This window comes from Acomys minous (genome assembly GCF_964271855.1).
Source record: "Acomys minous genome assembly, chromosome: 12".
Taxonomy (NCBI): domain Eukaryota; kingdom Metazoa; phylum Chordata; class Mammalia; order Rodentia; family Muridae; genus Acomys; species Acomys minous.
In genome coordinates, this window is record NC_140493.1 from 25,819,621 (window position 1) to 25,832,844 (window position 13,224).

The 13,224-nt window shown below is 55.3% G+C and overlaps 2 protein-coding genes across 3 annotated transcripts; both read right to left on the bottom strand.

The window, feature by feature from the left end:
* Positions 1 to 517: 517 nt before the first annotated feature.
* Positions 518 to 9,543, bottom strand: WDR97 (WD repeat domain 97). 2 transcript variants are annotated; one of them, XM_084749135.1, is made up of 24 exons: positions 9,357 to 9,543; positions 9,033 to 9,169; positions 8,264 to 8,892; positions 8,015 to 8,136; positions 7,197 to 7,896; positions 6,971 to 7,113; positions 6,649 to 6,885; positions 6,473 to 6,563; positions 6,156 to 6,288; positions 5,948 to 6,069; positions 5,467 to 5,527; positions 5,145 to 5,294; positions 4,811 to 5,047; positions 4,597 to 4,722; positions 4,433 to 4,516; positions 3,313 to 3,441; positions 3,011 to 3,226; positions 2,790 to 2,930; positions 2,422 to 2,619; positions 2,221 to 2,342; positions 1,986 to 2,142; positions 1,118 to 1,266; positions 974 to 1,035; positions 518 to 817 (listed from the first exon to the last, which is right to left on the bottom strand). In XM_084749135.1, the coding sequence occupies exons 1-24, from the start codon at positions 9,493 to 9,495 to the stop codon at positions 621 to 623; spliced, it is 4,482 nt and encodes a 1,493-aa protein (XP_084605261.1). In that variant the 5' UTR covers positions 9,496 to 9,543; the 3' UTR covers positions 518 to 620. The 2 variants fall into 2 exon arrangements, with proteins under 2 accessions (XP_084605261.1, XP_084605260.1); XM_084749134.1 differs by having other exon boundaries at positions 1,118 to 1,692.
* Positions 9,544 to 9,631: 88 nt separating this feature from the next.
* On the bottom strand, positions 9,632 to 13,204 carry MAF1 (MAF1 homolog, negative regulator of RNA polymerase III). Its single transcript, XM_084749138.1, has 8 exons — positions 12,432 to 13,204; positions 11,489 to 12,101; positions 11,240 to 11,368; positions 10,993 to 11,158; positions 10,745 to 10,866; positions 10,530 to 10,649; positions 10,268 to 10,402; positions 9,632 to 10,143 (listed from the first exon to the last, which is right to left on the bottom strand). The coding sequence occupies exons 2-8, from the start codon at positions 11,569 to 11,571 to the stop codon at positions 10,122 to 10,124; spliced, it is 777 nt and encodes a 258-aa protein (XP_084605264.1). The 5' UTR covers positions 11,572 to 12,101; positions 12,432 to 13,204; the 3' UTR covers positions 9,632 to 10,121.
* Between the last annotated feature and the right edge of the window lie 20 nt (positions 13,205 to 13,224).

Sequence of the window (13,224 nt, forward strand, 5' to 3'; positions counted from 1 at the left end):
CAAAACAGACAAACAACAACAACAAAAACCAGTGTAACCAAAAACAACGTGAGGAGGAAAGGGTTGATTTCATTTGTACTTCTCAGGTCACAGTTTTATCACCGAAGGAAGAAAAAAGAGGCACTCCAAGCAGGAACTGAACAGAGGCCGTGGAGGGGAGCTGCTTACTGGCTTGCTCCTCATGGCTTGCTCAGTCTGATTCTTTATACAATCCAAGACCATCTACCCAGGAGTGGTCCTTCCACATCAATCATTAGGCAAGAGCAATGCCCCATAGGCTTATCCACAGGCCAATCTGGTAGGAGCATTTTTTTTTTCAATTGAGGGCCCCTCTTCTCAAATGACTCTAGCTTGTGTCAAGTTGACAGAAACAAAAAAAAAAAAAAAAAAAAAAACTAATCCTAAAATCATATGAACCATAAAAACAGCAGCCTGCAAGGGAAAATAAAACAATAACAGCAACAAAACCGGACAACACACACACAATAAGTAAATAAATTTATATATACATATATATGTGTTTATATAGTTTTAAATTTAGACAAAGCATGCTGTTGTGATTTGCCAAGGTGGTAGGACTGGGTCTGGGCCATGAAGCCTTGGCTACCTGTGCCCCCAGGTCAATTGTAGTGGTCAGGGTTTGTGTCTTGGAACAAGAAGTAACGTTGCAGTGTAGGTTGAAGGAGCAACGGGGGCAGCGCCCGTGGGGGTGCAGGCCACCCTGGGGGAAAGGGCTGCAATTCCACTCGTGGCAGTGGCAGCTTCAATATCCGGAGTGAACCATCATGAACTGGGCCCTGGCGGTACAGCCTGTCACCTGCATGTCGGGGGAACCAGGCAAAGGAAGCAAGGTTGAGGTTGTGGGCTGGGAGGGGAGGTGTAGGGGGGGGGAGCAGGGGAGGTGGGGGGAAGGGTAAGAGAGGATGACAAGGACGGGCATTAGAGTCCAGTTTCTACCCCTGTGTCTACTCACTCCTGAGAAACATCTCAAATCTCTTTGTTTTGGCCTCCTGCAGACGGAGGATGGGATAGAGCCTGAAGAAGGGAAAGGATTCAATCAGACCTCGTTCTGCAATCCAGGCAAGGTCACCCCCAACATGCCCACTGTCGTGCGCACCAGCGTTCCTGGGGTGGCCGCACCACAACGTTGGGTCTTAGCTGGCCTATAGGTGAGGCAGGTAAACGCTGATGCTCTTCCTCCTCCTCTTCCTCCTCCTCCTCCTCCTCTCCCTCCTCTTCCTCCAGCAAGCTCTGCCGCAGTGACCGCTGCCTCTCACAGAACAAATTCAGCAACTCAATATGAAACATGTCAATTGTCTGAGAGCATGCCCATTCCGTCTCCTCCAGTGGCGGCAGCCCTTTTTTTACTACAGTAGGCGCAGATAGGTGCAAGTTGTCCTCGTGCTCAGAAGGGAAGATCTTCAGTGTATCAGAGAGTACTTTTTTGATGGGCCGCATCCGCACATGGGCCTGTGTGCCTGCAACCTGGAATTCTGGGATGGGTACCACAGGCTCCACAGGTGAAGGCACAGGTGAAACGGTCACTCGCAAGGATGCTTCTGATGCCCGTGAAGGTGTCAAAGAGAAGCTCGGGGCAGGTAAGGGTGGCCCAGAAGTGAGGGAGGCTTGTGAGGAGACCTCTCTGGAAGTCTCCACAGAAACACTGGCCGTAGTCTGCCCCATGTTACTCATCTATAGGGGAGTGACCCGTGAAGTAAGGACCCTTGCATCTGAACCTCTGAAACTTCCTTCTGCTAGAGTCCCAGCCCCAGAGAGAGAGGGTACCTCATCCAGACCCCAACCCTGACTCCAGTGCAGCCCTCTGCTGTGATGGGAACTTTCAAAAAATAAGTAAATAAATAAATAAAGTTCTAGGAAAACCCAGGGGCATTACTGTGGGCACTACTCATGGTCTTCCGGGAGACCTCTGAGGAAAGTAACAGGTTCCCAGTAGGTGAGCCACCCAGCCCTTGGCCCCACCAGACCTGGAGAACAATTTCTTCAAGCTTCTGTTGACACTGTGTGCGTAGCATGGCCTTGGAGTCGGACTTGAAACCCTCAACCCAGGTCAGAATCTCCTTGAACAGGATGCCCTGTGGGTCATGGAGGCCCAGCCCAAGCAGCAGATCCTTGAGCTCTTGCCTAGGACGGGGAGATGAGGCTTTAAACTGGAGTCCTCCCAAGTTAGTAGGGAAAAACCTCAGGAGAGGCTCAACTCACTGACAAGCAGCTGGAGAGCAGAGATAGTAGGACAGCAGTTCCAGGATTACATCAAAGACCTCCAGGCTGCAGCCCAGGAGCAACTGCAGTGCCAGCATCACAAACTCCTTCTGAATCTTGTCCTAAAGGTGGGGGCAGGGGGACTGTGGTTGGTTCTAGAAGTGGGTGAGGATATGGGGGTAACTCTGGAGGGAGACTGACCTCGAGGCTGGGGGGCTGGTCTTGGTTGAGCAAGTACAAGAGTTTGCCCTGCAGCTTGCTGCGAAGTTTATCATTCATATATGGCAAGAGCCTTAGCAGGGCCCTCAGAAGATCCACTCGCTCTGCCCAGGTAGCTTGTCTCAGGAAGTCCATAAACAGGGAGGCCAAGCCATCTATGGTGCTCATCTCTGGATAGGCCTGCGAGAGGGAAGATTTGCCCTGCTCATCTCCGCCCCCCTAACTCTACCCTGAATGCAAACTAACCCCTGCCTTCCCTGCCACCCCACCCCATCCCCCATCCCCCCCACCCCCACCCCCAGCCAACCCCCAAGCCAGCTGGGCTTCCCAGCTTCCCAGAGTCTCCTAACCTCCAGGGAAAAGATAGGGAACATCTTTTTGAACCAGTTCTGGACAACGAAATAATGCAGGAACTCGGGCAAATGCCCGTAGCGCTCTCCCGAGATACTACGGTGTTTCTTGATCTTGATTGTAGAGACTTCTCTAGAGATCTAGGGGGAAATGACTGAAGCTTCAGAGCCCATGCCTGAGCACCAACCTCACCCCTTCCCATGAGTCTTGAGGGGCCTACTTGAGTGTCTGGCTCCCAGGGTTCCGGCTGCTCATCGGAAGCTGGGGAGGAGGAGGACCACTCCATCTCCACCTCCTCCTCTTCTGTCGTCTTATCCTCCTTTTTCTTCATACCTCTCCTGCGCGTCATCCGAACCCAACCAATCAGCTTCTTTCGCCACCTCCCAGGATGTTTTCGGCGCTTTAGCCACTGGTCATCATCATGCATCCTAGGTGACTGCGGACGGAGGTACAGGAGGGGCTGTGTGGCAGGCTGGGCAGACAGCAGGGCCCTCCCCGGTGACCCCAAGCTCCCCTTCTTGCCTTGAGTTTGCTCTGGGTAGAAAGCTCTGGTAGGGATCCCAGGTTTCTGACCTCTGCATGCAACCACATCCGCTGCAGTATCACAGAGTTGGGCACACAGCCGGGAAAGCTGATGGGCCGAGAGAATTGCTGGATGTGGAAGGCAAAAGACTGGGCTGAGAGTGGGAAGTCACCTAACTGGGACATAGTTAGGGAGCACCTCCATAACCTCCAAAAGCCTAACTGGACTAGGACCCTCTGCTCTCAACATTGCAAACGGACAGATCAACTTGGGAAACCAGGTAGAAGGGTAATTTGGGGCCGGAGGACAGTCTCTGGTGAGCATTGACTGAATATATATGTTCTCCATGGAATTTAACCTGAAACATAAATTAGGGCTGTTGTTGAAAACAAAACAAAACAAAACCATGGGGGGGGTGGGGCTGGAGAGATGGCTCAGAGGTTAAGAGCACCGCCTGCTCTTCCAAAGGTCCTGAGTTCAATTCCCAGCAACCACATGGTGGCTCACAACCATCTATGAGATCTGGTGCCCTCTTCTGGCGTGCAGCTGTACATGCAGGTAGACCATTGTATAAATAATAAATAAATAAATCTTTAAAAAACAAAACAAGACTATGGGGGCAAGGAAGGAAGAAAGAGAGGTCAGTCAATGTATTGAGTAACAGGGCTCCCTAAGCTACTACGAACAGGACCCTGGTATGTGCTAAGTAAGGGGCTCGGGCCTGCCTGCGTGCCCAGTATGACCAAGTATGGGAAGATGGTGGATCTTGAGGGACTGGCCCTACTGGACTTTGCTCCCCTGAGGCACAAGAACTCTGAGTCTCCAGAATAAGTCTCCAGGGAACATTTCAGTATGGGGAAATGGTATGCAGAAACAAACACTGGTGCTCAGGCCTAGCCCTAGAAAGCAGCAAGGAACAAGTTCATGTCCACAGCCACACTGGGACTGGCCAGGCTGGAGAAGTCCAGGGTTCTTAAGCCTTGACCCTGTAGGCTCCAGATAGGCATGGCCCTTGGATCACACGACTACACGATGGCTTACAGAAAAGGGAGATGGGATATGCGAAGAGTGAGCCCTGGAAGAGGCCACCTCTGGGAGGATGGAGGGCTGGGGCCTCACCAGGCCAGGATGTATGGTGGCAGGAAAAAAGCCCCCAAGGTATGAGGGACGCTCTCTGGGACTTCTGTGCAGCAACAATGGAACCTGGGGAGGGGACAGGAAGTGAGGATAGAACAGAAGCACCAAAGCCCCCCACATCCGCCCTTGTGAATAGGGGCCCTCACCCTACGGTGCAGGTAGTGGTAGGTCAAGGCGTCCTGGTCGGTGGTCTTTCCTTCAAACTTATCCCACAGCAGCTGCAGATCCAAACTGAGGCCCAGCTCACAGCTCAGGGAGGACCGTGCTAGAAGCTAGGGTATCCAAGCAGTTACAAGCGGGGTTTGGGCCTGGACCACAATGTCAGGCATGGATGGATCTGGGAAGGAAAGGAGGCCTCACCTGGGACGCCCGGCTATGCACCTTCCGGTGGGCAGGTGGAATGGGCAAGGAGACCCGGGGAGGGCGGGCAAAGCGCCTGCCTGGGGCTCCTGGGGTTTGGAGGGCTAAGGGTGAGGAAACTGACTGAGTGTCAGCTCTAACTGTAGCATTCTGATCATTAATGGCAGTTCCAAGCAGGTTCTCCATCGTCTGGGAGTCTATGTTCCATTGCAGGGACTCCCTTCCAGATTTTATGTCCTAGGACAGGAAACAAGAACAACAACAAATCAAACAGGAAGCTTGGGTCAAACATGATGAAGATCATGGCGGGGCTTGGGACAGATTTCATACCCACCAGCAGTTCGGACCCATAGATCAGCTGTAAATAAGTGTTAAAGGCTTTCTCGCGCTGCTGCCAGGTGAGGGGGGGCCGAGCTGCTGGGACCACCAGTCCTTGCCTCAGTTCTCGAAGATCTTGGTCCCTCGCTATAATAGCCTCCAAATCCTGAGGTGGAGATGAAGTGTTCAGCCTGTGCTTCCTCCAAGCTTGACTTGTGACATGCATCCCAAGCAACCATGAGGGTCCCAGGCCAGAGGCTGAGAGGTTGCGGCCTGGGACTGGGTACGGGACATGGATGGGCGCTGGGCTGGCAAAGGGTCAAGGACCTCCACATTACCTCCTTCAACACTGGCTGCTGAAGTGTTGCCGTCTGACGATGGCTGAAGGGCAAGGCTGCACTGGAGATAGGAGAAGGCTTATGTGGGACTCTGGGCATTTTACCGGTGGGAAAGGGTCCGAAACTGGAGTAAGAACCAGTCAGGAGAAGAGTCTGGGATTGAAATATGACAATGCCAGCCGGCCGTGGTGGCGCACGCCTTTAATCCCAGCACTCAGGAGGCAGAGGCAGGCGGATTGCTATGAGTTTGAGGCCAGCCTGGTCTACAAAGTGAGTCCAGGACAGCCAAGGCTACACAGAGAAATCCTGTCTCAAAAAAGAAAAAACAAAAAACAAACAAACAAACAAAAGAAATATGACAATACCAAAAGGACTTGGGAGTGCAGAGAACTCATGGGAGAAGGGGGTCCACAGCTATGCAAACCCTGCCCCGGGGCTGGGTAGAACCCTCCACAGAAGCCGAGAGGCTCTGCCAGCAGACCTGAGGCTGGCTGCTCCGTGTAGACTGGCAAGCTTCTGCAACTGGGTGGGTGTCAGCGGCATCTGATTGGTCAGCGGCAGCGGAGGGTCGTTCACTACATCAGGGGTCTTCTGACACAATATCTGAAGAATCGGGAAGAGCTTTGTTCCCAGTGCTACCCTCACGCAGCGGCCAGCCCCACCTTGCCTACCTTGGCTTCACTCTATACCTTAACCAGATAGGATGTGGGTAGGTAGAGCTTATGGGGCACCAGGCAGAGGCGGGAACCTAGGGCGAGTACCAGGTCTCCGTTGTTGCTGGAGAAGGCCAGGGCCCGAGGGGGACCATCCAGCTGCAGGAGCCTGAAAGAATGCCTAGAGTCAAAATGCTGTTTCACAGAGTTAAGTACCTGAGGCAGTGACCAGGGGACAGGACCCTGACCCCTCTGTCCAGCCCCTGGTCTTGAATCGGAAGCTGAGGTCCAAAGAGGCACCATGGCTACCGTCTAGCCTCTAGCTGCCCTCACATCATAGAGCCCCAGCCCACCGGAGTAGGAGGTTCTCCCAGGTCCATATTCGGATGGTACAATCCAGGCTGGAGCAGGCATATATCTTGAGGGTGGGGCAGCAGCATAGGCCTAAGGCGGGGGGTGTGGCAGAACTAAGGTTAGGAGGCAGTTGAGAATGAGGACACAGTCTTCACCTTTGGTCCATTTCACTCACCAGTAATGTGGTCCATAGGGTCATCCTGTGGCCGGTGGTCACAACGCATTTTGTCACCCAGGCCAAACTGCACTAGGCCATAGGTAGCACTCTCTGGATCCTCAAAGCCTACAGTGATTCTATTCGCCAGGACACAGAGCGCTACCACCGGGTGGCAACAGGAAAAGGTGCGTAGCAGGCTCAGGCTTTCCTCAGCATACGGGAATACATGCCACATCTTTACTGTCAGATCTCCACCTTTGGATAGCAGAAGGCAGGGGCGGGGACTTCAGGGAGGCCCAGGGGCTCCCAGGCAGTCTTTGACAGAGAGAAAGGTACTGACCTGAAGTCACGATGCTGTTCCAGGTAGACGCAATAGCAGTCACTGGTCCAGGGTTGTGTGCTTCTGTATGAAAGACCGTCTCTAACGTGTGCCAATCCAGCACAGACAGTGTGCCATCCGAGTGCCCCATCATGGGTAGGTACCTATGGGAAGTGATGTAGCCTTGCTATATCACTAAGTCAGCCACGTTTGCCCTTGACTCGCCTCAGGTGGCTGGAGTGCCCACCTGTTCTTATTTTTCCAGGCCCGGGCAATGGTGTTGCGGCGCATGTCCCCCTGAGTCTGGTGCGTGATCTCCCAGCAAGCAAATGCACTACGAGGGTCTGTGAGATGGCTGTAGAGGTGCAAGCAGCAGGGCTGTGGCGCTGGGGGTGGAGGTGGAGGCAGGCGGTGTAGCACGACCATGGGGCAGCGTGCTGCGTTAGCGTGCACCAGGTGCCCCGTGCGTGTCAACACCCACAGAGCTTCTCGAGACAAGCAATAAACCACCCCAGCTGCACAGTCCTCCGGCTCCAGCAGCAGCGCACTCACGGTTCGTCCTGTCGTAGCTGACACCAGGTAGACCGAGCCATCTGCACAGGCGCAGACAAGGCGAGAGGGCAGAGATGGCTCAGCCGGTGCCGGCAGCTTGGGCGCGATGTCGATGTGGAGCACCGGTGCTGACAGCTGCGCTAAGGGCGAGTAGAGGTCACACACGCGCCACAGCTCCACAATTTTTGAGTAGAGAGCGAGCACCGGCCAGCCAGGACCTGCAGGAGCCACCAGACGGTTCACTCTCTCAGAGAACATGTCTTTGCTCCAGCTAGCCAGTGTTATCTCTCCCACCTGAGCTGCAGCCCGCAGGTCCCACGTGCGTAGCGTCCCATCCTGTGAGGCAGACACTGCCCACGTGGTGTTCGGGAGCACCGTCATGGCAGTCACTGGGCCTGCAGGGAAGGTGCGGGCCATTTTTGGCACATCCCAGTTTAATGAGGACTTCCTGGGATGTAGGCAACACTGGAGAGAGGCGAGCTTAGGATGCGAGAGAGAAGGACAGTGGCACACCTGTGTGGCCCACGAACACCATCCGGATCTGCCAGTCAGCCTCCCACACCTTCACGGTACTGTCCCGGGAAGCTGTCACCATGGCTTCTACCTCCTCACAATACTGCAGGCCTGAGATGATGCTAGAAGTGAGGGAACGGGAGCCCCAGTAGACTCAGCACAGCCCTGTCTGTGGGTCCTATAGTCCCAGCAGTAATTGGCTCTCTTTAAGGGATCTGCCTCCCAATCACCTGTCCCGACTGCCCTTACGTTTTGTGCAGATCATGGCACACACTAACGAGAGTCCAGGAGTCCAGATCAAAAGTGAGCACCGCCGAGCCATAGGCAGCAAAGCAGCGCCGGGTGCAGGGGTCAGCTTCCGACCCTAGGGCCAGACACTTGAGCGAGCCAGACAAGCCTGGGGGTGGTGGTAAAGGTGAGCCACGGGGCACAAGGCGGCAACCGCCTGAACGGAACTTCCAGCACTCCAGGCTGCCACCCACCTGGGCCACAAGCAACAGTCCCATGCTGGGCACTGGTAAGCAGCAAAAAGGCTCCTGGCCCAGTGTCTTGCTCACTGGTGGCTGGCTCAGCCAGAGCAGGTTGAAGTCTTGCCCTAATATGGTTAGTCCAGCTGGGCCCCAGCCTACAAAGCGGCCCACTTCTCCTAGATGGCCAGGCATCGTCACTAGCCCGTTAAGCATGACAGGAGCCTTCCTCTTTGTCTGCATCCAGCCATCCTTTGTGTGCTGATGCAGGTAGCCTGCCCCATCTAGTAGCACAAAGTGTTCACGCACTGGGTCATGCGCTACTGAGCAGACTCCAGCTGCCACCTTCAGGAAACGCAGAGGCTCCAGCCCATGAGTCAAGCGAGTGACCCGCAGCTCTGCTCTCTTTTCCTGCAGGCCAGAATACACAGATATACACGTGAGCATGGAGGCTCAAGCTCTTCAGCCTAGGGACACCCTAAAGGAGCGGTGTGGTCGGCGCCACTATCTCTAGGGAGGAGCCCCACTAGAACCCTCATAGAGAACCCCACCTTTTCCACAATGGCAGGAAGATATGTACGAAGGTGCAGCCACAGCAATCGGGCACGGGAACGCAGTGTCATGGCCTGCCACCTCTGGTTATTGGTAAAGAGCTGCAGGGCCTGTGATGACTCCATCAGACCCAATTCTGTAAGCCAGTGGAGGATGTAGTGTCACATGGGCTTTGTGCTCCAATCCTGGAGGTGATAAGCAACTAGGAGCCCTCCTCTGAGGGCCTAGGCCTGCCCAAGGAAGCTACACCTCCAGGACTGAACATAGCCCAAGAAACATCTGCTCCATAGTGGGGTGCCTGGACAACCGCTAGGTTTCCTCACCATCCTTTTCTGAGAGCACCCCAGGATCTGGCATATCAGAGCTGTCGTGATCATACAAGTCTGCGTCCACAACCATGTTGTCGCTCTCTGATGAAAGGAGGTTGACAGTGTCTAACATCGTGTCATCCATGTCTACCATGGCTAGTCCTAGAGGTGAGAGGTATAACAGCCTCTGCGACTAAGTAACGGAAAGGCGGTAGCTGTTGCTAAGATACCAGACGCTCCCGGCCCCGCCCCACGACGCAGGCCCCGCCCCCATAAACTCCCAAGTTCCGTCTAAGTCACAGAAACTTTTATTGGAAACAAATGAGCTGCAGCAAAGTGACACTCAGTGCATATGGCCCACCTGGTGAGGTGGGGATGGGGTGGGGAGTGGGCACCAGGGGCTGGTCCAAGACCAGACCCCATAAACACTGGGCACCGCTTACAGGGCTTCAAGTCACTGGCCCTTACAGCTGGAGTGTACAGGCCCAATAAGAAATACAAAAATAAACTCTGTGGTCCAGCTGTCCTGTCTGTGGCCGACTGTTGGTGCAGAGCAGTCACTTTTCTATCAGGCCCTGTGCTGTTTAATCCAGCCATAGCATGGGCAGTAGGAGCCTGCAGGGGTGAGTGGACATCCACAGGCTGAAACCAAAGGGCAGTGCCAGGACGGTGGCAGCGCTGGGGTGTAGCCAGCAACTGGGGAGGCTTTGGCGCTCCTCAGGTAGGCAGGTCCAGGCATTGGTCGAAGCTGGATGAAGCTGAGACCTCCGCTTTTCCTCATCACATACAGATTACTGGAACCCTAGGCAGAAGTTGGCACACAGTAGGCCTTCAGGAGATACCACCCAGATCAGGCAGAGGGGACCGTGGTGTGTCCCACCCACTTCAGGCTCTAGAGGATGGGGCCATGGCCACCAGCACCGCACCTGTCCTCCTCCATGGTGCTGGGCTCCTCTGGCCTGCGTTCACTGCCTCCACCTCCGCTCTCCTCATCAACCTCTTCTGTCCCCAGCTCCAAGTCCAGCGCATGGCCTGCCTCTGAGGGTGTGTAGGTGGAGCCACTGGGTGGGGAGAGACATACGAGCCTTAGAACCACCTATCCCAGGCCTCCCTGGGGAGAGCAGGCGCAGTTAAGGGATGGTGGAAGTCGGACAAGGAGCTGGAGGAAGGAGGCGGCCTGGTACCAACCTGATGGAGCGGCAGCTGAAGAAGACAATCCGCTTAAGACGCTTGTTGTAAAAGAAATAATTGAATGACCAGAGGCTTCCGTCTTCCCCAAAAGGGTCTGAGTCTAGATCTGGATTATAGCTGAAGAATGTGGGGGGGGGGAGAGAAAGAAAAAAGCATGAGGCTCCCGCTGCCATACACGCCTGCCGTGTCCGCCGGCAAAAGTGTTAGCACACCTGTAGATGTCACATTCAGCTAAGCAGATTTCCTCATCCACTGCATTCCACAGCTGTGGCTTCAGGGCCTTGAAGTCTTCCCGAACGGCTGAGAAGAGGCTGCAGTTGACAGCATTTACCACCTGTAGGAGGTTACAGTCAGAGATGACAAGAGTCCAGGGCAGCAGGAAGAAGCCAAGAATCTACTCAGAGTGGGGAAGGCAGGGGTAACGACTGCAGGGTTTGGGGGTCCTCCTGCCTATCCTTACCCAGCTGAGGCTTGGCTCCCGGCTGAACTCATGACTTCTGGCTGTGCTGAAGTCATAGTCTGGCCTGAAGGACTCATTGAGCGTGGCGATCAGATAGAAGAGGGTCTTGCGGCTGCACTTGTCACTTAGGGGGCTTTCATCCTCACCGCCCTGGCTCTTGCTCAGTCTGAACAGAGATGAATGTCAGCCTTGCCCACCAACCCGCATACCCCCCCACCAAAAAAAGGCAGTCTCCACCTCAGCTTACCTGCTGGGACTGAGGCCTGAAGTCTGGGGTGGGGACAGTGCCTCCAACACATGGGGCTGGCCCTCCTGGCAGAACTGCTTGAACATATGTTTGTCGTCTCCCGCCATCTTGCATGAGTAGCTTTCGATCCTAAAGGACGCAGTCAGAATTATGAAGGACGCTAACCCTGAGGACTGAATTCAGGAGCCCAGACGGTGACCCTCACCCCCGCCACCCGGAAAGACTGATCCCCAGAGCCTCCAGCCTCACCTGCCAATAATATGGGCATCTCCAGTCTCCACTGTCAACTGCGAGTTGATGGCCTCGAAGCTGGAGTTCTCCAACAGCTTCATGTCCTTTGGAGGGGGCTTCTTGTGCCAGAGGGGCACAAGCTACCTGAGAATTTGGGAAGCCAGGTGTGGCTACCTAGCTCCAGGGACTCTGCCTTCAGCCTTCCCACCCGCTGGGAGAGTATTGCCTGCAGCTGAATCTAGCCTGAGTCCATCGTAGCTCCTTTTCCCTCCCCTTACCTGCCCCTGAGCACTCAGCATTGCAGGGAGATGATCCCACTAACGAGGATGGCAAGTCCGGGTTCTAGCTCAACCCCAAGTCCTTCTACCCAGTACAAGTACACCGGGGCTGGCTAGGGGGCCCACCCTGTATCCTGCTCACTAGGCGACCGCTGGAGAGTCCCTCTCTCTCTCTCTCTCTCGATGTTTCCTATCCAATCGGCACTATGTAGACACCTTCAGACCGTACTAAAGTCCTCAATCAGGGTAAGAATCTGCAATCCGGTTCAGAACCAGGCACCTTGGGGGCTCGAGCCCCGAGGGTCACCTGTCTGGGTGCTCTTCCCCGGTTCTATGGGTTGCTTCGCTGATTCCTGGCAAGAAGAGGAAACCTATGAATTCTTCAGTTCTATTTGCAAATATGCCTAATTGTTTCTTCGTAAGTCAAAGTGCGTAGGACAGCCCCAACGCCTCCACTGGCCCAGGCCAGGGGTCTCCTGGAATTGTTGCTCTGCCAGCCAAGAGGAAACATCAGATTCGTAGGAGGAAACTACAAGTCCCAAGAGGCAGTGCACCAAGGGAGGTGCTCCAGCCAGGCAGCGGTGGAACTACAAGTCCCATGAAGCAGTGCAGCAGCGCGAGGCCTGCCGGGGACTGTGGTTCCCGCAACCCGGGTCCGCTTGGGGAACAAGGAGGACACCCACCTGCCAGGAATGGGCTAGATCAAGCCAGGCTAGCCGGGTTGCTTAGGGTCGAGGTCGAGGTGGCGGCGGCGCGAGCTGTGAGCAGCGCGGGTTCCTCAGGACTGGAGGGCGGCGCCGCGGCCTCCACTTGGGCCGCACTGTATCCGGGGGAAGCTTCGCGGCGACGTCCCGTTACTCCAGGCCCTGCCGGCCCATACGGGCTGCAGCCGCGACATAGCCTCACTCCCCTGCAGCGCCCGCTTTCGCGACCGACCTGCCGCGGACCGCCAAGATCGCACCAGCTAGCGAACGAAACAGCGACCTCCGCCTCCCGCGGCCCGACAACAACAAGCGTCCGACAGGCCCGGCCCTACTCCTCTGAATGGTCCGCTCCAACCACAGGATCCAGACCGGGACAAACCATTGGGGGAATTCTCCGCCACTCAGCCGTATCTTCTACTTCTACTGGCTGGATGGCTTGTCTGTCTCGCCCTCGCTTACGAACCCGCCTCCTCTCTTAGTGTTCATTGGTTAGGGCTATTTTCGCCCCGCCCCCGGGAGCCAACCCACTTCCCAGATGGTTCTGGTTCCCGTAGTGCTTCTAGTGTGTATGTGTGTTTTGGCGCCCGGCTCCCCCCGCCCTCCCGCCGGGAACTAGTGTAGTCTTACGTCGAGCAGCAGCGATCGCTCGTTCGAACTTTTGAAAAACGTCTGTGACCGGTGCTCGGTCCTTGACACTGTCCCCGGGCCCAGCTCAATCGTGACTAGTGTGGCTGGCCCGTGCCTGGAGATCCTTGGACCATCTCTATTCCTG